The sequence below is a fragment of the Apiospora kogelbergensis genome (genome assembly GCF_038363985.1).
Source record: "Apiospora kogelbergensis strain CBS 113332 chromosome Unknown utg000001l_segment0_segment0, whole genome shotgun sequence".
Classification (NCBI taxonomy): domain Eukaryota; kingdom Fungi; phylum Ascomycota; class Sordariomycetes; order Amphisphaeriales; family Apiosporaceae; genus Apiospora; species Apiospora kogelbergensis.
Window position 1 is genome coordinate 7,117,850 of NW_027117418.1, and position 23,716 is coordinate 7,141,565.

At 53.3% G+C, this 23,716-nt stretch overlaps 11 protein-coding genes across 11 annotated transcripts; 6 read left to right on the forward strand and 5 right to left on the reverse strand.

The window, feature by feature from the left end:
* Positions 1-628: 628 nt before the first annotated feature.
* PG998_002293 (uncharacterized protein) lies at positions 629-2,978 on the forward strand (the record flags this gene model as incomplete). The annotated part of the gene is made up of 3 exons (XM_066869111.1): positions 629-858; positions 916-2,299; positions 2,475-2,978. 3 exons carry the CDS (start codon positions 629-631, stop codon positions 2,976-2,978), a joined length of 2,118 nt encoding a protein of 705 aa, XP_066737526.1.
* Positions 2,979-3,784: 806 nt separating this feature from the next.
* PG998_002294 (uncharacterized protein) lies at positions 3,785-4,212 on the reverse strand (the record flags this gene model as incomplete). The annotated part of the gene is made up of 2 exons (XM_066869112.1): positions 3,785-4,029; positions 4,122-4,212. The coding sequence occupies 2 exons, from the start codon at positions 4,210-4,212 to the stop codon at positions 3,785-3,787; spliced, it is 336 nt and encodes a 111-aa protein (XP_066737527.1).
* Positions 4,213-4,752: 540 nt separating this feature from the next.
* On the forward strand, positions 4,753-5,827 carry PG998_002295 (ngg1p interacting factor 3 protein; the record flags this gene model as incomplete). The annotated part of the gene is made up of 4 exons (XM_066869113.1): positions 4,753-4,802; positions 4,853-4,896; positions 4,963-5,100; positions 5,154-5,827. The coding sequence occupies 4 exons, from the start codon at positions 4,753-4,755 to the stop codon at positions 5,825-5,827; spliced, it is 906 nt and encodes a 301-aa protein (XP_066737528.1).
* Positions 5,828-5,853: 26 nt separating this feature from the next.
* On the reverse strand, positions 5,854-6,851 carry PG998_002296 (Vacuolar protein sorting-associated protein 51-like protein; the record flags this gene model as incomplete). Its single annotated transcript, XM_066869114.1, has 3 exons — positions 5,854-6,261; positions 6,332-6,578; positions 6,631-6,851. The coding sequence occupies 3 exons, from the start codon at positions 6,849-6,851 to the stop codon at positions 5,854-5,856; spliced, it is 876 nt and encodes a 291-aa protein (XP_066737529.1).
* A 434-nt stretch (positions 6,852-7,285) lies between these two features.
* Positions 7,286-7,932, reverse strand: PG998_002297 (uncharacterized protein; the record flags this gene model as incomplete). The annotated part of the gene is made up of 2 exons (XM_066869115.1): positions 7,286-7,825; positions 7,879-7,932. The coding sequence occupies 2 exons, from the start codon at positions 7,930-7,932 to the stop codon at positions 7,286-7,288; spliced, it is 594 nt and encodes a 197-aa protein (XP_066737530.1).
* Positions 7,933-8,541: 609 nt separating this feature from the next.
* PG998_002298 (mediated genome instability Rmi1) lies at positions 8,542-9,297 on the forward strand (the record flags this gene model as incomplete). Its single annotated transcript, XM_066869116.1, has 1 exon — positions 8,542-9,297. One exon carries the CDS (start codon positions 8,542-8,544, stop codon positions 9,295-9,297), a length of 756 nt encoding a protein of 251 aa, XP_066737531.1.
* Positions 9,298-11,703: 2,406 nt separating this feature from the next.
* Positions 11,704-13,059, forward strand: PG998_002299 (Golgi transport complex subunit COG5; the record flags this gene model as incomplete). Its single annotated transcript, XM_066869117.1, has 1 exon — positions 11,704-13,059. The coding sequence occupies one exon, from the start codon at positions 11,704-11,706 to the stop codon at positions 13,057-13,059; it is 1,356 nt and encodes a 451-aa protein (XP_066737532.1).
* A 218-nt stretch (positions 13,060-13,277) lies between these two features.
* PG998_002300 (uncharacterized protein) lies at positions 13,278-14,714 on the reverse strand (the record flags this gene model as incomplete). Its single annotated transcript, XM_066869118.1, has 5 exons — positions 13,278-13,641; positions 13,738-13,830; positions 13,887-14,004; positions 14,069-14,441; positions 14,520-14,714. The coding sequence occupies 5 exons, from the start codon at positions 14,712-14,714 to the stop codon at positions 13,278-13,280; spliced, it is 1,143 nt and encodes a 380-aa protein (XP_066737533.1).
* A 1,698-nt stretch (positions 14,715-16,412) lies between these two features.
* Positions 16,413-17,902, forward strand: PG998_002301 (uncharacterized protein; the record flags this gene model as incomplete). The annotated part of the gene is made up of 4 exons (XM_066869119.1): positions 16,413-16,999; positions 17,059-17,165; positions 17,230-17,543; positions 17,648-17,902. 4 exons carry the CDS (start codon positions 16,413-16,415, stop codon positions 17,900-17,902), a joined length of 1,263 nt encoding a protein of 420 aa, XP_066737534.1.
* A 1,726-nt stretch (positions 17,903-19,628) lies between these two features.
* PG998_002302 (glycoside hydrolase family 18 protein) lies at positions 19,629-21,109 on the forward strand (the record flags this gene model as incomplete). Its single annotated transcript, XM_066869120.1, has 3 exons — positions 19,629-19,799; positions 19,869-19,984; positions 20,071-21,109. The coding sequence occupies 3 exons, from the start codon at positions 19,629-19,631 to the stop codon at positions 21,107-21,109; spliced, it is 1,326 nt and encodes a 441-aa protein (XP_066737535.1).
* Positions 21,110-21,737: 628 nt separating this feature from the next.
* Positions 21,738-22,957, reverse strand: PG998_002303 (alcohol dehydrogenase; the record flags this gene model as incomplete). Its single annotated transcript, XM_066869121.1, has 3 exons — positions 21,738-21,787; positions 21,845-22,704; positions 22,773-22,957. 3 exons carry the CDS (start codon positions 22,955-22,957, stop codon positions 21,738-21,740), a joined length of 1,095 nt encoding a protein of 364 aa, XP_066737536.1.
* Between the last annotated feature and the right edge of the window lie 759 nt (positions 22,958-23,716).

The window sequence follows — 23,716 nt, forward strand, 5'->3', positions numbered from 1 at the left end:
TCTGGTGATAAGTTGATCACATTGCAGGTAACACATTAATTGATGCTTGTCAATCAATTGCTTGTCTTCATGTAAGCTTTAGAGGCGATGGGCCCACTTTGTCGTGTCCTAGCCTTCCAGCCTCAGACAGAGCTGTGGCTGCACTTTCCTTTTGGAGTTAGGCCGGGAGACCCTTCAGAGGTTACTTGGATGAAGCTGGCTGGCTGGTGGTGCCCGGTGCCTATCAATTTGATTGATTGATTGATTCAGGAGAAGCAGACGGAGATCGGGCCAGCCTAGCCTATTATGCCAGCTACCTACTACTGACGAGTGTGTCCAATCGAGTACCTAACACCTACATTGCCTACGCATTCCTCTTGGCAGCACGCAGGCACCCCCATTGCCCATCGACGCACAGCTTCAAGCGTTGCTCTTCCAGACGCCAAAAGACACGTACAACCACCAGCAACAAGGAAGACGAATGTATTAACGACCGCCCCTGAACGGGCTCCTATCCCCCCACATCTAATCGACCGGACTGGGCTGGTCGTCATAGTCACCGCCGCATATCCAAATCAAGCCGAGCCCCTCCAAAACAACAAGAACAACAACATCATCTACACCCGACGTTTCCAACCACAATTGCGCCATGGCTGTGAATCGCATTCGCGGCGCTTTCGCCGTGCCCAAGAAGGGCGAAACCTTTGAACTGCGGGCTGGTTTGGTTTCGCAGTATGCCTACGAGAGAAAAGAGTCGATCCAGAAGACAATCATGGCCATGACACTGGGGAAGGATGTGTCTGCGCTGTTCCCCGATGTCCTGAAGAACATTGCGACCGGCGATTTGGACCAGAAGAAGCTGGTGTACCTGTATCTGATGTGAGTTGGCCTGGACTCTGGGTCCCCCTATCGGGACAGCACTAATGTCAACCCCAGGAATTACGCGAAATCGCATCCCGATTTATGTATTTTGGCCGTCAATACGTTCGTTCAAGATTCGGAAGATCCGAATCCGCTTATCCGAGCTTTGGCGATTAGGACCATGGGCTGCATCCGTGTGGATAAGATGGTGGACTACATGGAAGAACCGCTGCGGAAGACATTACGCGACGAGTCGCCCTATGTGCGGAAAACGGCAGCAATATGTGTTGCCAAGCTGTTCGACCTCAACCCGACAATGTGCATAGAGAACGGCTTCATCGAAATACTGCAGGAGTTGATTGGGGATCCTAATCCCATGGTGGTCGCCAACTCAGTGACAGCCCTCTCCGAGATTACCGAGACCGCCCCCGAGACTTCCGCGCTGATCATCACGCCCGCTACACTGAAGAAGCTGCTCATGGCTCTGAACGAGTGTACCGAATGGGGAAGAGTGACCATTCTCACGACACTCGCTGCCTACCCTCCGCAAGATGTTAAGGAATCGGAGCACATCTGCGAAAGAGTTGCTCCGCAGTTCCAGCACGTCAATCCCAGTGTTGTGCTGGCTGCAGTCAAGGTCGTCTTTATTCACATGAGAATGATTAACCCTGATCTTGTGAGGCAATATCTCAAGAAGATGGCGCCCCCCTTGGTGACTCTGGTTGCTTCTGCCCCCGAGGTCCAATACGTGGCCTTGAGGAACATCGATCTGCTGCTGCAAGCCAAGCCGGACATCCTAAGCAAGGAGCTGAGGGTGTTCTTCTGCAAATACAACGACCCACCATACGTCAAACTTCAGAAGCTGGAGATCATGGTTAGAATCGCCAACGACAAAAACTTCGAACAGCTGCTGGCCGAACTGAAGGAGTATGCGCTAGAAGTTGATATGGATTTTGTTCGGAGGGCTGTCAAAGCCATTGGCCAGGTGGCTATCAAGATTGAGGGTGCAAGCGAGAAGTGCGTCAATGCTCTTCTGGATCTTATTGCCACCAAGGTCAACTACGTTGTGCAAGAAGTCATTGTTGTTATCAAGGATATCCTGCGCAAATACCCTGGTTATGAAGGTGTTATTCCCACTCTTTGCCAGCATATTGATGAGCTGGATGAACCCGATGCCAGAGGGTCGCTCATCTGGATCGTTGGCGAGTACGCTGAGAAAATCAGCAATGCTGATGACATCTTGGCAAGCTTCGTCGATGGGTTTATGGAGGAGTTCACGCAGACTCAACTTCAGATCCTAACGGCGGTAGTGAAGCTGTTCTTGAAGAAGCCTAGCAACACCCAAGGGCTGGTACAAAAGGTTCTCCAGCAGGCGACCACAGAGAACGACAACCCGGATATCCGGGACAGAGCTTATGTCTACTGGCGTCTCCTGTCAGGCGATTTAGATGTTGCCAAGGTAAGTTGCGCGTATCGGAAATCATCGTGCCAAGTCACTAACACGTTTTAGAATATCGTACTCTCGCAAAAGCCGGCTATCACTACGACAATGACTAGTCTACCAACAGCGTTACTAGAGCAGCTTCTGGCCGAACTGTCGACACTTGCGTCGGTATACCACAAACCTCCCCGAGTCATTCGTTGGCAAGGGTCGCTATGGAGCCGAAGCCATCCAACGCGCTGCCATCCAGGAACAGCGCGAAAACTTGGCAGAGAACCCCATCGCTGCCTCGGCGGCTGCAGCAGCCGCAGCAACCAACGGAAGTCAAAACAATATCGAAAACCTCCTCGATATTGACTTCGATGGCGGCGCTCCTGCGTCCTTGGAACAGGCCAGTGCTACGGGTACTCCAACTCGCGTTATGAGCCCTGCAGGCGGCGCGGCGCCTGGCGGAGGAATGGCGGATATGATGGGTCTGTTCGATGCCCCTCCACCTCAACAGCCGTCCGCAACGGGTGGTAGTATGGGCGGCGGTGCATCCAATGATCTCATGAACGGTTTTGCGGGCTTAGATCTCGGAGGTGGCGGTGGAAGCAGCAGCGAGCCACCACCGGCTGCGCAGCAACTAGGCCATCCTGAGGGTGAGGCTGCTAAGAAGAATGCCAACGCTAGCGAGGACCTACTCGGACTATTCTAGTGGGACAAGAGAGCCCAAAAGATTAGTAGCGATGATTTGCAGGGCAAGAATATTTCGAACGGCAACGGTTAATGAGACCAGGATAGGGACATTAACGAGGGAGGCATCAAATGGTAGGAGCAGGTCGCTTCCGGTGCCCACAGTAGGAGGATTGGAAGTGGCCTTTCTGGAAGAACCTCTATATCCAAAATATACAATGTTGACTTGCTGGTACATACACTGGAGAGCGTATTGTAGTACATGACTAGTAGTCATTCGAGTTGCATGTCGCCCTTCGTTGTTAACAGTTGGCCTGGTTGACTGACCAAGCTTACTGTGTGGCTGCACCAACAAGCCTCACGGCTGAACAGGCAAGATGCTGACCGACATCAGTACTACAACGAGACGCTCCTGGAGGGGCATCAGTGCTGACAATTAAGAATTATCAAAACATAGTTCGAGCAGAAAGGTCCAGACCAGCCCTGTATGGAAATAGAAGTGTTTTGCAAAGATTGTGGTAGCAGTAGCCCGGCGTTAATGTGCCATTCTTTATGTGCCTTCGAAGCCCAAGATACTTTAAGACACGAGCAACCTAGACAGTTGCACATGTCAGTTAAGTATTTCCTCCATATATAATATACGCGTTTAATTCACATGGCCTCTCTTATTCCCCTATTATCCGTATCTTCTACTGCGCGGAATACATCAGAACGTGAGAGCTCCAGGCCTCGGTCGAACTTGCGTTGGCGATTCAACTGTTTATACAAAATAATGTTGTCTTTTTCTTTCTTTTGTTGTCTTCGTAGTGAATAAGACCGGCACGGCGTTCAAGCCTCGACGCCTTCGACCTTCCCACCCACCGTGCCGTTCATCGGCGGCTTGGCGGAGCCGTCGCCGTTCTTGGCCTTGTCCTTCTCCCACTCCTCGAGCGTCTGGCACTTGGCGCTCCAGGCGTGGATGGCAGCGATCTCGGTCTTGAGGGCGGCGTTGACGGTGCGGTGGCGCTTGAGCGAGTTGAGGCCGGCGAACTGGGGCGAGACGATGAGCGAGGTGAAAGATTGGCCACAGCCACCTTTCGTGCTTGCGTTAGTATACATGTAGGTATATAGAGTAGATAGGTACGTAGCGTAGGGCCGACGGGAAGTAAAACAATAATATATTCACCTGACATATCTGTGACCTCGACATGGACCGCCCCCAGGCGCTCGGTGAGCGCGCTCTTGAGTGAAGCCTCTGTTATTGTCGATTCGGCCATGTCTGTTTTGCGCTGCGTGATACAGGTAGGCGATGACGAGAGACGTAGATTCGCGCGCGACCAGAACTTTTTGGGGGATTAATTGATGCGACCTCGGTGATGACGGAATTGCCCCTCCAGTGGGAGTCCAGTGGGAGTCCAGTGGGAGAGTGGGGGTGGAGACTGCCTCTATTCCTCTATTCCTCTATTTTAGCGGTCGGGTGGCTGAAGCTACGGGCTAATGGTTGTGCGTAATGCAACTGTGGCTCAAGCTCCAGCTATCCAATCTTCAGTAAGTGGATGGTCGACCCCCGATCAATATGCCCCGTACGGCGTCACTGGCTCTGCAACTGACAGCTTTTCCATCACCTTACCCCCAAAGCAGTTTGAGATTCCCGTCAAGCTGTAATAAGTTCTCCAGTCTCAATGAGATCTGTTTTGACTCGTCACATCTACTCCCAGATTGTTCCACGTATTGGGACGTGCAAATTAGCCGTACCTGTCCCCGGTGCTTGCAGAACTTCATTTCGTGCTCAACCACGACACAGAACATTCAACAATATGGCGTCTCCAGCTTTCACCGATGCCGTAGTGAAGGCCATGAAAACACTGTAAGCAATTTCTGCTACCAAATTCGATAGTATATTCTAATTCATCCCAGGTACCCGCCTGAGTTGGCCGATTCGGCATGGGATAACACTGGATGTAAGTTGAGATGGTTTCTTGCTTGGCTACCCCTTAGAAAACCGGCCGTAGACTAATTACGTGCAGTGCTTCTGGACCAGGCCTTGCTTCCTGAAGGAACCGAGCCTAAGCAGGGCGGAGGTGCTGTCTTGTTGACCAATGACCTCACTGCAGCTGTGGTGGATGAAGCTCTTGAGAAGCAGGTCAACATTATCGTCAGCTACCGTAAGTTACAATGCAATACCAACGCGCAACTCCTGATGACTAACATGAGGTAGACCCTGTCATCTTCCGCCCTCTCAAGTCTTTATCCAACCAGGATCCCATGCAAAAGCACCTGCTCCGGTTGATTGCCTCGCGCATAGCTGTCTATTGCCCTCATACTGCTGTTGATGCAGCACGAGGTGGACTGAATGATTGGCTATGCGATATCATACTCGACAGCGAGACGAAGGCAGCTGAGCGTAAAGTCGTTCAGCCCATTTCTCGACCCCTCTCTGAGAGCCTTCAGGGATTGGGGTATGGCCGCACCATGAAGTTGCAGGGCCCGATGCCCCTGACGAGAATTCTCAAGAACCTGTCACGTGGCCTGGGTGACCAGCAGCACATGTCGGTCGCGTTGCCCCACCCCCGAAAAGACATCAAGGATGTGAACATCTCAACGGTCTCCGTCTGTGCTGGTTCAGGCTCCAGCGTACTTAAGGATACGGATGCCGAATTAATTGTCACGGGTGAGATGGACCACCACTCGGCCCTGCGCTATACACAGATGGGCCAGACAGTTGTCACTGTGTTCCATAGCAATTCGGAACGCCAATACTTGACGCAGGTATTGAAGCCCGAACTGGAGCAGATGCTGTCCCAGAGCTCCCGTGCCGAGGGAAAGGTGTTGGTGAGCCAGGCGGACCGGGACCCCTTTGAGACCATAGACATATCAAGCCTGGATTCGTAAGCAGTGATGGCGGAGGACGATATAGCTCAAACATCGTCGGCGCCTGTTCGCCTCCAATTAAAGCTGCTGGGCTCTCCTCGAACCGCGGCGTCCCCGTCCTCAATACAAGCCTCTACGTCACTGCCCCCCAAACCTTTTTCTTTCCACGATTCCAAAAGCTTACGTGGTATTTTCCAAGCTTGCCGTGCATCTTCTAAGCGGCCATCGTTAACGAGGGCACGTATCTTATCTGGCGTTTCGAGCACCTCTAGAGCTAATTGTTTGGTGCGTATTTTCTTTTGCCTCGCCTCTTCGGCGGCGTTCTTTGTCGGGTTGGGAGGCGGGACCTGACCACGCAGTGACTCTCGTATCGAATAGGCCTGTGAATAGATCTGCGCAATAGCTGGGTCAAGTGTGGAAGCCATTGGGTTTAACGGGTCCATATTGGTTCTCATCTGCCCACGTCTTCGTTTAGTGCTACATCCAAACAAATCGATACCTTTGTGAGTCGGGAGTACGACCTACCTTTCGTATCGTCTCCGTTGCCGAGATAAGCTTGCTATAGTTGTCGTAGACGAGAGCCTTCTTCTCCGCGTCCAGCGCGCGGATCTCACCCAGCGTCTTGGTGTACAGTTTCAAGAGATCCTCCATGCCGCTCTCCACCAGCGCCTTCTTGACGTAAGCCTCGGCCTCAAAGCTCTCGCCGTCCATTTCCGAAGGGGGCACCTCCGACGCTTCGTGCTGGCCGCCGAGGGGATCCGTCACCTCCACGCTGGGTGGCGGCGGCACCCTGGGACGCCTTCCGCTCCTGGAGATTGTAGTACTCGCGCAGCGCAGCGCGGTTGCGTTTGGGGGCAGGACCGGTGCTGCTGCTGCGGGCGCCGCTGACGGGAGAAGATGTAAACGAGCCGTTGTTGGGGTTCGGCGACGTTGTGGCGGAGCGTGGGGCGTCGAGCGATGGCCGCGTCGACGAGTCCGGCGTCGTGATGTTTTGGAACGAGTTCATGCGCCGCGCGGGCTCTCTTGGGGAGGCTATTGTAGACATCTTCGGCGGGAGTGAGGTTTCACACAGAGCTAATGTTGGAAGGACGGACGGCTAATCGTGATATTCAGTTGATCTGCGGCATTGGTTTATGTAGGCGCTCTGTATGGGAAGTTAGGATGGTGAGGCAAGGGACACACAGGCGGTTGAAGCTCAGGTGTACATAGCTAATAGGAAGTACCGAGCTGATGGAGCAGCACCCACCTAATCTTAGCATCAGGGGACCTCTTTACACACATGTGCATTTAAGCCACTGTGGCTTTCGAGTCAATGCCGCTACCAACTACTAATTCAACATCAACAGCGCGATAGACAAAAACAGGCATGTATTCGCATGCACCTAATAACTTCAGTGCTAGATACCTATTTCACCAACATGCGCAAAGTCCCGTCCAGTATGTTATTATGAGCCGACACCCGATCCAAACATTGGGCCATTACTCGCCTTTCCATTCGTACACAGCCCGCACCTTCACTGTCTTGTTGTCTTTGGTGGCTACTGTCTTTTGAACGTGGTATCTCTGCCCGTCGATCATGCAGAATCCAAAGACCTGCTCAGCAGTGCCCTCACCGCCCTCCTGGACGACGTAGACCTGGACGTACCCGGGCTTTCCCTCGAGGCGCTCGCAGGGCTCCTCGATCCAGTCCTCGGCCAGGTAGGGGTCGATAGGGCCCTCGCCGCTCATGCTCTGCGGCTGGTCGCGTTCCGACAGGTTGAGCCAGCGGGCACGCACGTGGGTGACGCCGAACTTGCTCTCGCTGCGCAGCTCCGACCCGTCAAGCTTGTACGTCTTGGTCTCGCCCTTGAAGCCGCCCGTCGCCACCGTGTCGATGGTGATGGAACCGGTCCCCGTTGACGCGTCTGTCGTCTGCGTCAACCGTGCCGTCACGTTCATCATGGACGCGGCCTTGCGCACCAGCCACGGCACGCCTTGCAGCTCCATCAGCGCGTTCATGTCATCCGATAGGCTCTTGTTCTATAGCTGGGTTAGACAAGGGTATGTAGTAAAAAACCGGCGTGTAGATTTACCATAATCCATGTTCCACTGAGGTTGTGGATAGTGACTTCAGGAGGAGCTGCCATGATGATATGCCTCTGGCGATTTGAACGATTTTGGGGGTGTTGTATCGGAGTCCGATTAGAGAGCTGACCCTATTCCCAACCTCTCGAAATGGCACTTGCCCGTCTTATAGATCAACCCGAACACATTCTGCGGATGCTGACTGCTTGACCGAAGTTTAAATGTACGGGGCTTGCCAAACAAGGTGCTGAAAGATGGGTGAATCCGGACCAGTCGTACTGGGACGGACAACACCAGGTGACCCTAGTAGGCGGAAAGCAATCACTGCGTAACCCAATGTCTCAATAAAAGCAACCCTATATCTCCTAGAAATATCCATGCATGAGCTGTAGACTTCCCGGGCGAGCCTCTCGGTGTATCGGCGTCAGAGTCGGAGCCGGGTGGTTTGTGGAGCACCGGAAGGAGCGATATCAATTGACTTGCTCGTGGGGCGCTACAGATTTTGGGAGGGAAGTAACCTGCCAACCAGGCCTGCAAATAACTTGACTTCAACATCACTAGTTCTTCGGTACGTGAATGCACATGTACCTTCGTCATGTGAAAACCTACGACACACACTTCTGCACGGAATGAAAGTAGCACATGCTTTTTCCTACCTAGTCTGAACTACGATGGATCTAGCCGTCCAAATTCGCTCCGGCCTCCAGCGCCAAGGTTTGCCCACGCCAACCATCGAGTGGGTGCAAGGCGTGCTGCCCAACCGCAGTCCCATGCCGCCCTTGCAGGCGCTCATCGCGACAGCCAAGGCACGCCTGATGATCCTAGACATCACGAATGGCTCTGTGCTCGACGCGAACGCACCCGCGCTCCCGCCAAACCTCTCCAACATGGAGGTCGCGGAAACCAAACTTGGCAGGGACGTTCTAGTGCAAGTGTTGGACATCGAGAATCTCTCCAAGAGCAAGTGGGAGCAGGTCGAAGAGCTCGAGGCCATTGCGCGCGGAGAGCAGACTCGTGGCCGCGAAATGATCCGCCTGCCCACAGGCGGCGAAGAGGACGACGAGGTCGGCTACAGCACCGCGGCGACGCAGGCTCTCTCAAGTGCGCCTGGAGCGGCCAGAGGCGCAAATGGTGCAAGTACGACACCCAAGAACTCGACACATCGCCTGGTCTTACAGGACTGCAAGGGGCAGAAGATCTATGGTCTTGAGCTGCAGCGCATTGAGAAAATCGGTATTGGTACAATGAATATCGGGGAGAAGATACTTTTAAAGAAAGGAGCCACAGTGGCTCGCGGGATGATATTGCTTGAGCCAGCCAACTGCACGATAATGGGTGGAAAGGTCGAGGCATGGCAGAAATCGTGGATCGACAGCCGTCTGACGCGATTGAAGGAAGCAATAGACAATCGGAGTCGCGACGGGTAAAATCATAACTGCAATGGCCCAGTTGATTGGCCTGCGTGTTGTGCTTGGCTACATTTCTTTACACCATCTTGCGACTTTAGCCCTGCACTCGATTTTACCGACGTCAATACCCTATCCCACTGAGTCACTTATTATCTCACTTCCGTGGATACGCCTGACCATGCGCTTGATTTACATTGCCACTTTAGAATTGCAAGAATTCAACGATAGCGATGTACCAGACTATGCTATCTTGTCCCATACATGGGGCAAGGAGGAAGTGTCTTTCGAAGAGATGGCCAAGCCCACTCCAGACGTTCGCAATAAGGCAGGTTTCCATAAGATTCAAGGCTTCGCATCCATGGCCGCTCGGCATGCCTTTGAGTACATATGGATCGATACTTGCTGTATAAGAAAGGACAGCTCGTCAGAGTTGACGGAAGCGATCAACTCAATGTATCCATGGTACAGGAGAGCTCGCCGATGTTATGTTTACCTTGATGATGTGGACGCTTACCAAATTGACGATTTTCCGAAATGCCGCTGGCTGCATCGGGGTTGGACATTGCAGGAGTTCATCGCACCAGCAGACGTCAACTTTTACTCTAAGGACTGGAACCTGTTATTCACCAAGGAAAACGACATGCATTTCCTATCCACGAGAACAGGAATAAGCCTGGAAATCATGCGTACATGCGACCCCAGTTCGGCGAGTGTAGCGCAAAGGATGAGCTGGGCAGCAGGAAGAGTGACAACTAGGCCTGAGGATATGGCTTATTGTTTGCTTGGGATTTTCGATGTCAACATGCCAATGCTATACGGAGAAGGTGGCCTGAAAGCCTTCCTGCGACTTCAGGAAGAAATCATGAAAAAGTCTGACGACCAATCCCTTTTCGCCTGGAGAAAGCAAGAGGAATCATATTCCTCTTACACAGGACTACTAGCTCCTAGCCCAAAAGAGTTCGTCGATTCGTATGACATTGCATTCGTCGACGAATCGTTGGCGGTCCGTCCTTACTCAAGCACCAACAAAGGGATCTCACTTCGACTGGATCTAATCCCGTATCGAGCTGATATGAATGAATTCGACGTCTATCTTGCATTCCTCGACTGTCGCTACCCGGGACCTGAAGGCAAGCACATTGGTATACTACTCAAGAAGCTCGACGGAAGCCAATTCGTACGCGTGGATGCGCATCGAATATTCAATCAGCCAAGCCATCGCGAGCCGCCACCAAGCACACACAGGAGTGAGGGTAACCCAAACGAAGACGAGAGGATGCAACAGATAATTGCGGAACGGGCCTCGAGGCGGCGTCAAATGGCCCAATCAAAGCAAAGGAGATTCGACAATGCTTTGTACGAAAGTTGGCAGAAGGCGTTTGAGAGCTCTGCGGTTGGGGCAGCCTCAATAACCAATTTGGCAGCCTCAATGTCAGACATAGCTTTAACCAGTCAAAATCATGATATTAGGAGTGAAGTTTCTCACCAGTCGGAAAGAACAAAAGATGACGCACTCTCATTTGCACCAACGGACCTATACATACGCCAGAACATACGGCTTCCAAGGCGCCACCGGACTCCACGCGTGTACGGGTTCGTGCTGGTCGACTATATAAATGACTCAGACGTGGCTCTTGACATATTGTGGCCGCGGGAGCTATGGAGTTCTCCCGATAGATGCATCCGCTTCCTCCCAAGCGAGCAAAGCAAATTGGTGGTGCTATGCTTCAGCTACAGATACCATGTTATGTACGATTCCACCGTGTGTGTTGTACTTCTTCGATGGAACAAACAATCGGGGCACTTCAGCACATGTTGCTTTGAAGACACGGAGTTTTACGAGTACACGGAGTCTTGGAGAGTGTCCATTAGGAAACGCGCAGAAGAAGAACTTGTGAACCGTTCCAAGTCCAAATTCGAAAGCAAGTTTACTGAAGACCCGGAGATTTGGAGAAGGACGATTGGAAACCGCTTGAGGAGGTTAACCGCCTCGTCGGCCACGAAAGCGCAGAATCGACATTTAAATCCTTGGAGCGCGTGTGGGGGGTTGCGGTCGATATGAAACTTGAGATGAGGGGAGACGATGTTGTTATCAAAGCAGGCGTGACAGTTGGAAAAATAAGTACCTGAATGTCAAGCACTCCACGATGTTATACAGGCATTATACTGTCGGTTTATGTTGTTATTAAAGGCAGTAGAAATTAGTTTGCTGGGACGACTATTGAAATTGTGGGGTGCTCTGAAGGTCACCGTGGTACTCTGCTTTCTGGACAGTACGTGGCTGATGCATGGTGGCATAACGTCCAAGTACTCTCTGTACTGACACATACCACTCCTTCTCCGTTGCGCACAAACTTCAGACCTCAGTGCATCAACCCCGAAGCAAGGCGGCTTTTACAGCTGCTTGCCACTCTTTGGGACACCATGGCGAATCCCGAGGATGACGGGCCGTCGTACATCGACTACGAGACCTTCCTAGATCCCGGCTTCAGCCCCGCCTCCTTCGCCAACACGCTGGTCCTCGCAACCAACAACCCGAACGATGCGTCGCTCGACCTCTCGACGCCGCTCTCCAAGGTGCTCTTCGACGCCCAGGAGATCGACTCGCACATCGACCTGCTGACCACGCGCTCCTCGATCCCGCTCCTGACGCACACCCGCGACCAGACCGAGGCGAGCTCGCGCATCATCTCCGAGATCGACAACCAGGTCAAGAGCCTCAACGAGAGCTACAAGCAGCTGGAGAAAGAGGTCATCCAGAAACATGCCGAGGCGGACGAGGTCCGGCAGGTCGCCGCGCGGCTGTGGGAGACGCTGAAGCTGGGGAGGGCCGTCGGCCGATGTCTACAATTGGGGCGCCAGCTTGAGGTGCAGAATTCCGAGATCTCGGCTGCCGGGGCTGGCACGGCTGGCAAGAAAGAAGACCACAGGGCGTTGGTCCGATGCGCGCATACCCTAATTTCATTGCGCGAAACCTTGGAGAGGAAAGCGCCCGGCGAGGAAGGCCACGGTCTGGAACGGGTCAACGCGATCAAGAGCCTGCAGGAGAGCGTTATTGCGCCAGTCGAGCGCTCGGTGAGGAGCCTGTCAGAGCAGATCGTGCGCGAGTTCGCAATCGGTTCGGCCACCGGCACCGCCACTTTCGCGCAGAGCGAGGAGACCAGGGCCCGAACCACCTCGGCCATGATCACGCTGTACCTGATCTCCCCCACCTCGGGTCTAAAACCCGATCGCTGGACGCCGCAGCTGCTTCTTCAGGCATTGGAGGTCTATTTACGAAACGCCCTGCAGAGCTCGATAGCTTCGGTGGCAAGGTCATTGGCCACTTTGCCCTCTCTGGACCGCACGCTGGCTGAGGTGTCGGCGCGATGCCAGAACATTGTGGCCTTGGAGATCATCCTGGAGGGAACCAAGGCACCCGTGCACCCTATGGTACCCAATCCAAAGCAAATGTCCGAGAAGTCGAACCTACTCCAGCCTCTGCTGGCCTACCTGGAGACGGGCTCTCTAGCATCTTACTTCTGGCGGAGCATGGCCGGCAGCCTGTCGACAAGGGTCATGGAGATTATGAATCGCGGTGGTGTCTCTGCCCGAACGCTAAAGTCCAACAAAAACGCCGTTGGAGAGGCCATCCGGGAATGCGTCATTCGCGGAAGCCAGCCTCCAAGTACAGTCGCGCCGAACAAAGGAAAGGGCACAAGGACTGATACGGAGAAGTCCGGATGGGATCGCGAAGTCGCCGTTATGGTCGGCAGTGTCGTTGGTCATCTGGGTCGATGAGACTAGCTCATATACATACAAAATACAAGCCCACATCAATCATGGATACACATTCATCGTTGCGGTTTCAATAAGAGGCAGTCTATGCCGCGACCTACTTCGACGATTTCCTAGTGATTCAATCTACGAAGTGCAGCCTTCTATTGAAACCTCCTGAATTTGACAGGTGTGGATATTTTAGGTATATAAAATGGCCCCTGATGAGAGGGCGGGCCGCCCTAGTTGACAACAATATCGACTCTCTTCGTTATCCCCGCCGGAGGTGTCAGTATGAACTCCTCGCTGCTGTCATCGCCAAACCCTCCCCTCGTGGTCGTTATCTGAGTGGCATAGCTTGTGTTGCTAGTCGCACCATGTTTCATAGCTTGGGACGAACCGTCCCCAGCCTTGCAATAGGGGTGTCGCATATCTGTAAGCTCCACCTGGTTACCCTGGCCACCGCCAGCAGTGCCGGTACCGTACGTACCGTATCCTCGCTGCTTAGTGTTGCGTCCGTACTTGGTGGTGCTCTTTAGGACCCTAGAGAAGAGGGGGCGCAGAGTCGGCAAGGATGCGGCTAAAATCCCGGCGTGGAGTTCGACGCTGCAATTCAACGGTCACAGAAAGTCAGTAACGGATGAGACAATGTTGGAGGTTTTTTTTGGAAGGGCAAGATAGCTTGCTAGGGCAGCGACGTACTTGAACCAGATCAGGAAGTCATATCTTCGCGTATAGTCGGGGTCCCTCATGCGATATGCGTATACTGCTCGCACAACAGAAGCTGCGCAAGCACTGTCACGGCCTATCAGTTTAGAAAATCGAGTGGAGTTAGATTTGGGTTTACTTACAACAACCCGAGACTGAGGATGAGTACCAAGGAGATCTTCGTCTTCCGATTGACTTGCAAATCGACCACCACCAGGACTGGCAAGGCGACCATGGCCAAGTCAGTAAGGATGTTGACTACTGTGCACGTCGTTAGCCTCGGAAGACGACTTTCACCCGAAAAGAGAGCGGCGACAGAACCTACCGCTGTTGGCAGTGCCAATATCCAGCAATTTGTTCCGCAGTGCGCAATTGGCATCAGTCAGCTTCTGCTTCCATACTGCCTCCAGCGGTATGCAAGCGAACGTGTACGTGCAAATGGAATACACCAGGAAGACGCTCATGAACACTATCATGCCTAGCAAGAAACGCTTCTGCGACACCTTCTGCACGAAGCGTCGGAGAAAGAAGGCCAGGGAGATCTTGACTAGACATATACCCGAGGTCAACAACGGACCAATGATGTACGACCAATAACTCAGTCCTTCCTTCCACTCGTCTGGGATATCTCTCATCCAACGGCCGGCGCCGTGTTCGACCATGCGGATGAAGCATGCCATGGTCGATATTGCCATCCCCTATCATCGGTAGGACACCAGACATATTAGCAACTAACGCCAGATTGAAATAAGTGCGATTCCCTTAGAGAAGCTTACCAGCGCCCCGATCATGACCACATCATCTATACTGAATGCATGAAGCCAGAAATGACGAATCCAGCATCTTAGCGCAACAATAAGGGTCGAAAGACCAGCTAAGCCAATGGCGACACCCAGTAGCATAGGGGCCCTGGAGTCGACATGATCGCTGATCTCTCGTTTCGCGGCCAAGTTGGAAGGGAACGCCGCCATCGCCTTGGTTCCTGGGAGGAGGCGGAGCAAGGGGGAATGATAATTTGAGTTGGCCCCGAGCGCATTGAAGACAAGACGCGATGATTATAACACTAATAGGCCCTGGACGACTTATGCGGCGTACCTGACGCCGTTGCCATTAATTTCTCTTGCACACTTCGCCGCAGGGCTAGCGCTTCTGCTGAAAATGGTGTTGGACCTAACGTGTCCAGCAAGCGATCCGACTTGATCTCGCTCGGTAGAGTTCCCTCATACGAGGATCGTACCCGAGCATTCCTCGCGGTAGCATCGTCCTTTCCAATAGGGTAAGCTATGACGAGGGTTCACTCTCGAACGGCCATGCTGAGATGAATGCCAGACCTGTCATTTTGCTGGGTTTTAGTTGTCTTTCCTCGAGACAAGCAGGACGGAGCGACATCCTCGACGCAGCTCCCTGTGAGGTAGCATCGCGGACTAAAGAACCCAGCTATCGGGGCGCTGAGCCGTTGTGCCACCTACTTCGAAGGATTAGCAACAGGCTACAGGTTTTTATTTGGCATGAAATGTCTGAGGCAAGATCCTTCCAACACATTTGTCGCAAGTCAATAGCCTCCTATATCTGCCACTGGCGAATAATATCAGGAAGCAAGGCAGGTGCATCCGGACGATACCGAGAAGGGTCTTCCGGGGCTCTGATTGGTTCGAACTGGAATTCTACAGTCCGTCCCCTCGGAAATCGTACGAGGGTTAGAGACACAGGACAGGCACCCCGGCTCTCGGCGCTGTCGACCATTGTGTCAAAATTGACAGCTAAAGCGGGAGGACGAAGGAAATGTCGGAGCAGAAGTCGGAGTGTTCCTCCATACTCAAGCTGGACCAGCTACACATGTACTCAGCGCCTCGGGCTCCAGAGCTCGAAGATTCCAGGCTCAGGTATCATCCTTCGGTTGGGAGCAACCATGACCATCGTCATTCACGAAGTCCAGCTCGGAGACCCAAACTCGGTCCGTATGGCATCGGCAATGTGTGCTTATGCTATATGGGAAGGTGGTGGGAAGTGCATTTGTCTGCCGAGTGTGGCCTTTTCTCATGCTACCCGACGGAACGGTAAATTGCTATAGGCTCGGGCGCTTTCGAGACTGACACCGGTCACTCCACTGTCGTGCGTCTCCTATCTCGCTAGGGACTGGGATCGTAGCATTCCGAGTTGCGCGCCGCACACGCACATATTTTGAGTGTAGCCGTATTAACCGCACGCCGGTAGGGACTTGAAGCCTACACAGCGGGATAATTTTTGCCGATGGACGCATGGCGTTCGAGGTCCTCATTAGATCCGATGCAAGGAGGGAGATAAGCCAAAATGAGGCCTCTTGGCGCCTCTTGGCTGCAAATTGCACGAACCGCAGAAACCCGAACCGGTAACTCACCCGCGAACGAATAACGAGGGCGTACAATATAGTGGACCAATGCGCTGGATGCTGAATCTAGAATGGAAGGGGCCATGCCGTGGAAGGAGCGTTGCAGCATATGGGACTGGCACATGCAGTACAACCTTTCACCCCTTGAGAAAAGGAAACCGGTATAATAGACTTCCCACGTCCGGTCCAATACAATGATCGTCGTTCTGCCCAGAGCATCCTCAGCCTATCGATCTCATTCCTTCTCCTGTCTGCTACTCTCCCCTTGTCTGTGGTGTCCCAGGTCAAGTGTGTCGCCAAGATGCAGCAGCAAGGCCTTCTCGTCACATTCTGCCTCCTTCTCGCCAAGGCCTCGGTCGTCTCGTCATGGACTCCGGCGCCAACTCATGGCTCTGACCTGCTCGCCCAGCAGAGCCTGGCGAATCTGAGGAACGCCCTCGCGGATGGCACTCTGAAACAGGAGCTGGACAAGCAGGGCGTGGCGCAGACCTGCGGACCCGACGGCCTCGCCGTTCGGCGCGAGTACTCGACCCTCTCTGACGAGGAGAAGCTCGAGTATACCCGGGCCATCAAGTGCCTGATGGCCCAGCCTTCCACCGTCGACCCTGTGCAGGTTCCCGGTGCCCGCTCACGCTACGACGACTTTGTTGCGACACACATCAACAACACCCCTACATCCACAACTCGGGGTATTTCCTGCACTGGCACCGGGCCTTCATCTGGAACTTCGAACAGGCCCTACGCAACGAGTGCGAGTACAAAGGTGTGTATCTTCGACGTTGATTATATGAGGAAATGGTTGTCACAAATTCTGACAACTTTGGTATTAGGATACCTGCCATACTGGAACCACGGCAAGAGTGCTCAAGACCTGATCAATTCGCCATAGTAAGTTCATAAATCCCAGGCCTTCTTGTATGTTCCCGCGGCACTAATGCAAATACTAGCCTTGATGGGAGCCCGACTTCCCAGGGTGGTAACGGGGTCTACGCCAAGCACGGTTGCGCTGTAGGGCTACCAAGTCGCCTGCTTTGCATTGAACCGGGCGTTGGTGGTGAGTTTGTGATATTTCTATACTGATGAGTTTATCCTCGGAGAATAACAAAAATACCCCACAGGTGGTTGCGTCGAGACCGGGCCCTACGCTGGCGTCATGATGAACATCTCAGCGACAGTGCCGACGTCCGAGTTCGTTACTGCCGGGGAGAAGTTCTCGTACCAGCCGAGATGTATCCGTCACGATATATCCAATGCCCTAGGCCAGAAATGGGCGGGAGACGAGCGCGCCGTGGCCCTGCTCACCGACGCTGCTGGCCAAGCTGGCATTGCGGGTATTCAGGCTGGTATCGAGAACACTGGTACGGATACGGAGGGCTTCTATGGCCTGCATCAGTACGGGCATTTCGCCGTCTCTGGTGACCCAAGCGGAGATGTAAGCTGAACTATTCATGCTCCCCCTCCGCCTTCTCCTTTTTGCCCGTTGTTCCCTTCTCCCGCCTCGGAACCACAAAGAACTAATATTCATGTGAAACCAAGTTCTACAACTCGCCAAACGAGCCCCTTTTCTGGATACACCATGGTCAGGTCGACAGGCTCTGGTGGATTTGGCAGAACCAGAAGCCGGCCGAGCGCGCCATGCAGATATCGGGCACACGAACCATGTACAACAAACCCCCGAGTGATGACGCGACGTTGGAAGATATCTTGCTCATGGATACAACGGGCTCGGATGTGGTGTTTAAGGATGCGGTCAGCTCGGTGGGTGGCAAGTACTGTTACATTTACGAATAACGCATCGGGATAGCTGTGTTCAAAACATGGAAGGATATACTAAATACAGTACTTTGTGCTTAATTAATACAGTTTCCCCTTAGGCGAAACATCGTAAGAGCTTGCAATGAACTTCTCATATTTCATCCTATATAGTACCCCTGAAGAGTACGAGCTGCCCCTATTCGGAGCACAGGTTGGTCCCACGGAATAGTACAGAGTGTTTACCAAGGACCTTTTCTGTAAACTTGGCAGTTTCCAAATGCTTTAGCTGGCCGTATAGCCTTTTATTCCTTCTCATTTCGTGTTCGTAATACGCAAGAGCATAGAATAAACATCAACATGTATCTGCCAGGTACTCAAAGCAAACGCCCTCTCGATTTCAAAGTTGACTCGCAAGTGTTTTATGGATGTAACATGGGACTGGTTGTGTCTGAATACTATTGAACCCGAGCTCATTGGCAGTGGCTGTCAGCTGTGCGGAAATAAAAAGTGTGAAGGCGGGTTGAGTCATGGTGGGTTTCAACGACTACAAAGGGCAAGTTTGAGGAATTTGAGAATCAAGGACGGTTGATACATTAGCTCGTTGGCCACGTGAATAAAAACAGACGAGCGTTGGTAGTGGTAAATCTATTACCCCTGGATGGCCTGGGAGTCCGAGGGCTGTCACGGAGAATTCCGAAAGCTTCCACCTTGTTGGGCCTGATGCTTCATCGCATGCCACTTGGTTAGTGTATTTTGACGTCAAAATGGTCTTTCATTCATCATTTTGACATAGTTCGCGGGGAACGCGGTGATACGGTCTTCGTTCTACACAGATGTGTGTTGGGCCTCGACCACCCTTAGCACATAGCTCAGGTTCACAATTCTTTTCCATGCCGCATATTACACCCCTTGTGCCTGGCGGGAACATGGAACCGGACGCTTTTGACGCATGAGTCGTCCGGTGTTCGAGTCACAAGCCCCGGAATAGGTCACCCCAAGGTTCACGTCATGTTGATGTGGCTAGCGTAACCGAGATTTCTACTTATATGATCTGCGAAAAGAAGATCCCTGCCCGACCTCAGATCAGACGGAACTGTGTAACCAGCGCGCCAACGTGTTCTATCTCCCGCGAATCAAAGGTCTGCATTCTTTGGAATAGGGCTTGGTCGCTGTCTCCGGCTTGCGGATGGAAGAAAGGTCGGCCCCTGACTCCGAATTCTCCACCGCCAGAGCCCGACGTTTTCGCAAAATATGGATACATTGGGTGCATACAAGAAGACCCATAACGGCGGCAACAACGACTTTGCAGTCTGATATGTGCGCCATGGCTGTTGTGGTGTCCGCCGGGGACTCCGTCCGACTTGCTGGAATTCGTTACCGCTTCGGGAGGGATGAAGACATCCCATTAGAGTTGACATGCAGTCTGATGTTTAGTCACCCATAGTCACCTTCGGCCTTTATGATACGTTCGGAACACCAAGCTCGAGCTTGCTTCTGTCTCAGTGGCGGTTGACATATTCTTGGCCGTCGAGTCAGCCACAGCCAAAGTCGGCACCACCTTCATCGAGTAATGGAGAAATCGTCCTTGAGACTACCCAAATAAGCGTGAGTCGACTGACACATGCAAGTACAGTTGGATGTGAAGTAAGTAGATATAAAAGAACATGGCCATGTGAGACTGTCATTTGGTGTTTGGCCTTTTCGAGATCATAGGAAAACATTCGTTTGTCTGTTCTTATTACCATCCATTCATTCATTCACTATGCAGTCCTTCTGTGTGAAGCTGGTGGCAGCTGCCTCTCTTTTTACATCTTTCGCCTCGGCAGGCTTCCAGAAAGATTCACGAAACAACGTTGCTGTTTATTGGGGCCAAAACTTCGCGAGCGGCTCTCAGCAGAGGCTGAGCTCATACTGCGGAAGTTCAAAACTCGATGTAAGTAGATGGCGTTGACACCAAGCCGATCCTGCCTTGTCGCTGTGAAACTGACCTTATGCATGTTAGATTATCCCCATAGCGTTTCTTACCTCCTTGACGGACCCAACGATAAATCTCGCAAACGCCGGTAACAACTGCACGACTTTTCCCGGATCGCAGTTGATGAACTGCCCGCAACTAGAGTACGTAAATATCCACCCCCGATCTACACACCCCTTCTCCAAGGACCTCGGGAAGTGAAAGGAACAAGTGCTGATCTGATCAACAGGGAGGACATCAAGACATGTCAATCCAAGCACGGCAAGACAGTCATGCTGTCAATAGGCGGGGAGACCTACCAGGAGGGCGGCTTTCCGTCCGCGAGTGCTGCCAAGGCCGCCGCTCAAACGGTGTGGGACCTTTTCGGACCCAACACGAAGACGGCCAACCGGCCGTTCGGCAGCGCCGTCGTCGACGGCTTTGACTTCGACTTTGAGTCCAAGACGCAGAACATGGTGCCCTTCGCCCAGCATCTGCGCGAGCTCATGGACGCATCCTCGAAGAAATCCAAGACGCCGTACTACCTGTCCGCGGCGCCCCAGTGCCCCTTCCCGGATGTGGCGGACGGCGAGATGCTCGCCGGCGAGGTCGCGTTCGACTTCATCATGGTCCAGTTCTACAACAACTACTGCGGCGTGCAGAACTTCGTCGCCCAAGGAGGACGCCAGGGCGGCGGCTCCGCCCGTCGCCAGCAGGCCGCTTTCAATTTCGCCGCGTGGGACGCCTGGGCCAGCGGCAAGACCCTCGACGGCAGCCGCGGCAGCAAGAACCCGGACGTGAAGATCTTGTTGGGTGTACCTGCTAGCAAGTCCGCTGCGTCGATCGGGTTCGTGGAGGCGGAGTTGCTGCGGCCCATCGTGGACTTCTGCGCGTCCAATTTCAAATCCTTCGGTGGCGTGATGATGTGGGACATGAGCCATCTGTTCAGCGCCGGTGGTGGTAGTGGAAGCCCGGTAGTCGGTTCGTTCCTGGAAGAGGTTCACGGCGCTTTGTCCTTGGCTAGCTCGACCTTGCTGAAGGGCACCCACAGGGTTAACGATGTCAATGCTACGGCAAGCGCAACACGACAGCAACAGCCCGGCCAGGGGTCGTCGGATGCGGCCAAAAACAACAGCAGCAGTATTAACGATAGTGCCAACGGTGGCGGCGGCAGCGCCCCTCTCAGCTCTGCCTCGACAAGCTATTACCTTTCGTCCGTGGCTGTGTCATGGCCTGGGTTGGTTCTGGGTGTGCTCGTTCATTATAGTCTTGGATCCATTCTTTCATAAGCCAGTTAGCTGTTATCTTTCATTTTATAGCGTCAAATCTACTACATTATCAACAACCAAGGTCTTCTACCAGTTACAACATGTTGCAAATGTTGACAAACTATAAATGCATGCTATATTGATTATTTGAACGTGTATGCTGGTTCCGTATCGTTCTCGGGTTAGGAATGCGTTTCTCTTTCAAGGTTGAACAACCTCTTAAAGTTGTGTCCGTTTATCCTAGTACCACACAATTGTCATTGGGGCCCCTTTTCCTCATCTTGAAGGCCTGGTCAACGGCCAATGTCGGTATTCCGTGGTATTCACTGGCTCGAGGCGACAGGCGTAATCGATCTAATATCAGCACCCCGAAAGAGATCCCGAAAGGGACAGTGGGTTCCCATAATGGCATGCAAGACTAAACACAAGTTGTTGTTTGCTTGGAGATATTGACAAGAAATGTTAAAAGGTATTCATGACTAGCCTACTATAGATCGAAATGCAGAGAGGAAACGACAGATGTACATATCAGTTCCAGCCAAAGAAACATGTCCTTTTCTGTTCCACCTCACACACCCACTAACTACTTCCACCACACTCCGAAGGCAAAGGGTACCATGATAGCGCTTGGCTGCATCGTACGACATGCTTAAGGGGTGATTACAGCACGACCGCGGATCTTGCCGGCCAGCATAGCATCTGTATCGGTGTTAGTCACATCGCCCATTAGAGAAAAGCTACGGGAGAATAACGAACCGTAAGCTTCTTGCGCCTTGTCCAGAGGGTAGGTATCGACGATACATTCGACACCGTGCAGCTCGGTGAAGGCGATGGTCTCCTCGGAGTCGCGGCAGTGGCCGCCGGGCCACGACTGGACCGAGAGGCCCTTGCCCAGCATGGCGCCGGTGTTGATGGTGATGTCGCCCGGCACTGACAGAACCAGGAGCTTGCCCAGGAGGCCGAGGCCGGCCATGAGCGAGCCCATGCCGTCGGCCGTGGGCGCCGTCGCGACGACGAGGCGGGCGCCGCCGAGCTTTTGCAGCTGCGCGCCGACGTCGCCCTTGCTGGCGTCGACGTACTCGTGGGCACCGAGCTTGCGCGCGAAGGCCTCCTTGGACCCGTCGCGCGAGATGGCCACGACCCGGTATCCGAACCGGTTGGCGTACTGGATCGCCATGTGTCCCAGACCGCCCAGGCCCTGAATCGCCACCGTCTCGCCCGCCGCGATGCCCATGTTGCGCAGCGCGTTGAAGGCCGTCATGCCCGCGCACATGATGGGCGCATACTTGGCTGCGTCCACGTGCGCCGGCACCCGCACCGCCGCCTCGGCCCGGATCAGCACGTACTCGGAGTAGCCGCCCTGCTTGTTCTCGCCGTTGATGACAGGGCTCTCGCACATCTGGAGCCAACCCTTCTTGCAGGCGTTGCAAGTACCTGAATGTGGTGGCGGAGGTATGAGAATCAGAACAGTTTGGTAATTAGTTCGGGTAGGAGTGTGTAACTCACCGTCATGGCCGCCGTGCCAGCCCGCACCGATGCGCTCACCGGCCTTCCATGTAACGCCATCTTCAGCAGCGGCGACCTTGCCAATGATTTCGTGGCCAGGAACCATAGGGCTTTCGTTCGCCTGTTAGTGTTTCCGACACCTCTATCAAAGTTAAGTTGATCTGGTGGGTGTACTTACAAGCCACCTCCCATACCGTTGTGCTGCGCGTACATGTCCGAGTAGCAGACACCGCAAGCCTCAACCTTGACCAGGACTTCGCCGGGGCCCGGGAGCTTCAGCTCGACCTCCTCAATGGTCAGGGGCTGGCCCTGCGTCTTGAAGACGGCATGCTTGTAAGTCTTGGGGAGGGAAGAGGAAGACATTGTGCTGCTGTTGTCGCTGCTTTGACTGGAGCGCTTTACTAGCCTGAGTTTGCGGCGGAATGAATCAAGGCGACCTGTGAATGAAGTGGGAGAATCGGTCATCTAATAGCCTTGGAAGATGCTTTGATGGGTTGTTGGAGTTGTCTGATGAGAACGAAGGATGGTGATGAGAGAAGGATATTGACTTCCGACAGCTGGTGATGAAGCTCAATATGTAGGCATGCCTCTCTTCACCTCTCTCTCTCCCTGTCTTGAAGGATCGTCACTTCTCAGCCTGGTGGCCATCATGAAAGCTGAAGCCATGTGTAACAATCGACCCCAGCTCCCTTTGTTTCTTTGCTTGACAAGCTGTAGTTGATCGGAGTTAAGTCGCCAGAACGCTCTGTGCTAGATTGTCGCTGGTGTAACTAAATCCGAATTTCTCTTGCCTTAGCTAACCAAGCCACCATTGGGGAGGGACCGTCGGGGATAACGAGGGAGCTCCCCATCGCTTGGCCCCCATTGCTGACTTGATGTATGTAAGCAAGGCGGTGTTTGTTTAAGCCACAGTATGAAGCGGTCAGTGGGATGTGCCTTGTGTGCCAGCCGACGGGAGACTAAGACGGGAGGATCCTGAGCTGAGCTGACATGCAAGAGAACAAGGGTGGAACTTGGTGTTCTTCTTCTTCTAGACAATTTACTGCGCTCACCCTACTACCAAAACAGGCAATCCACTCCCAGCCGGGCCGCCCCCTTGCAGTCGAGCTGAGGTTTCTCTTT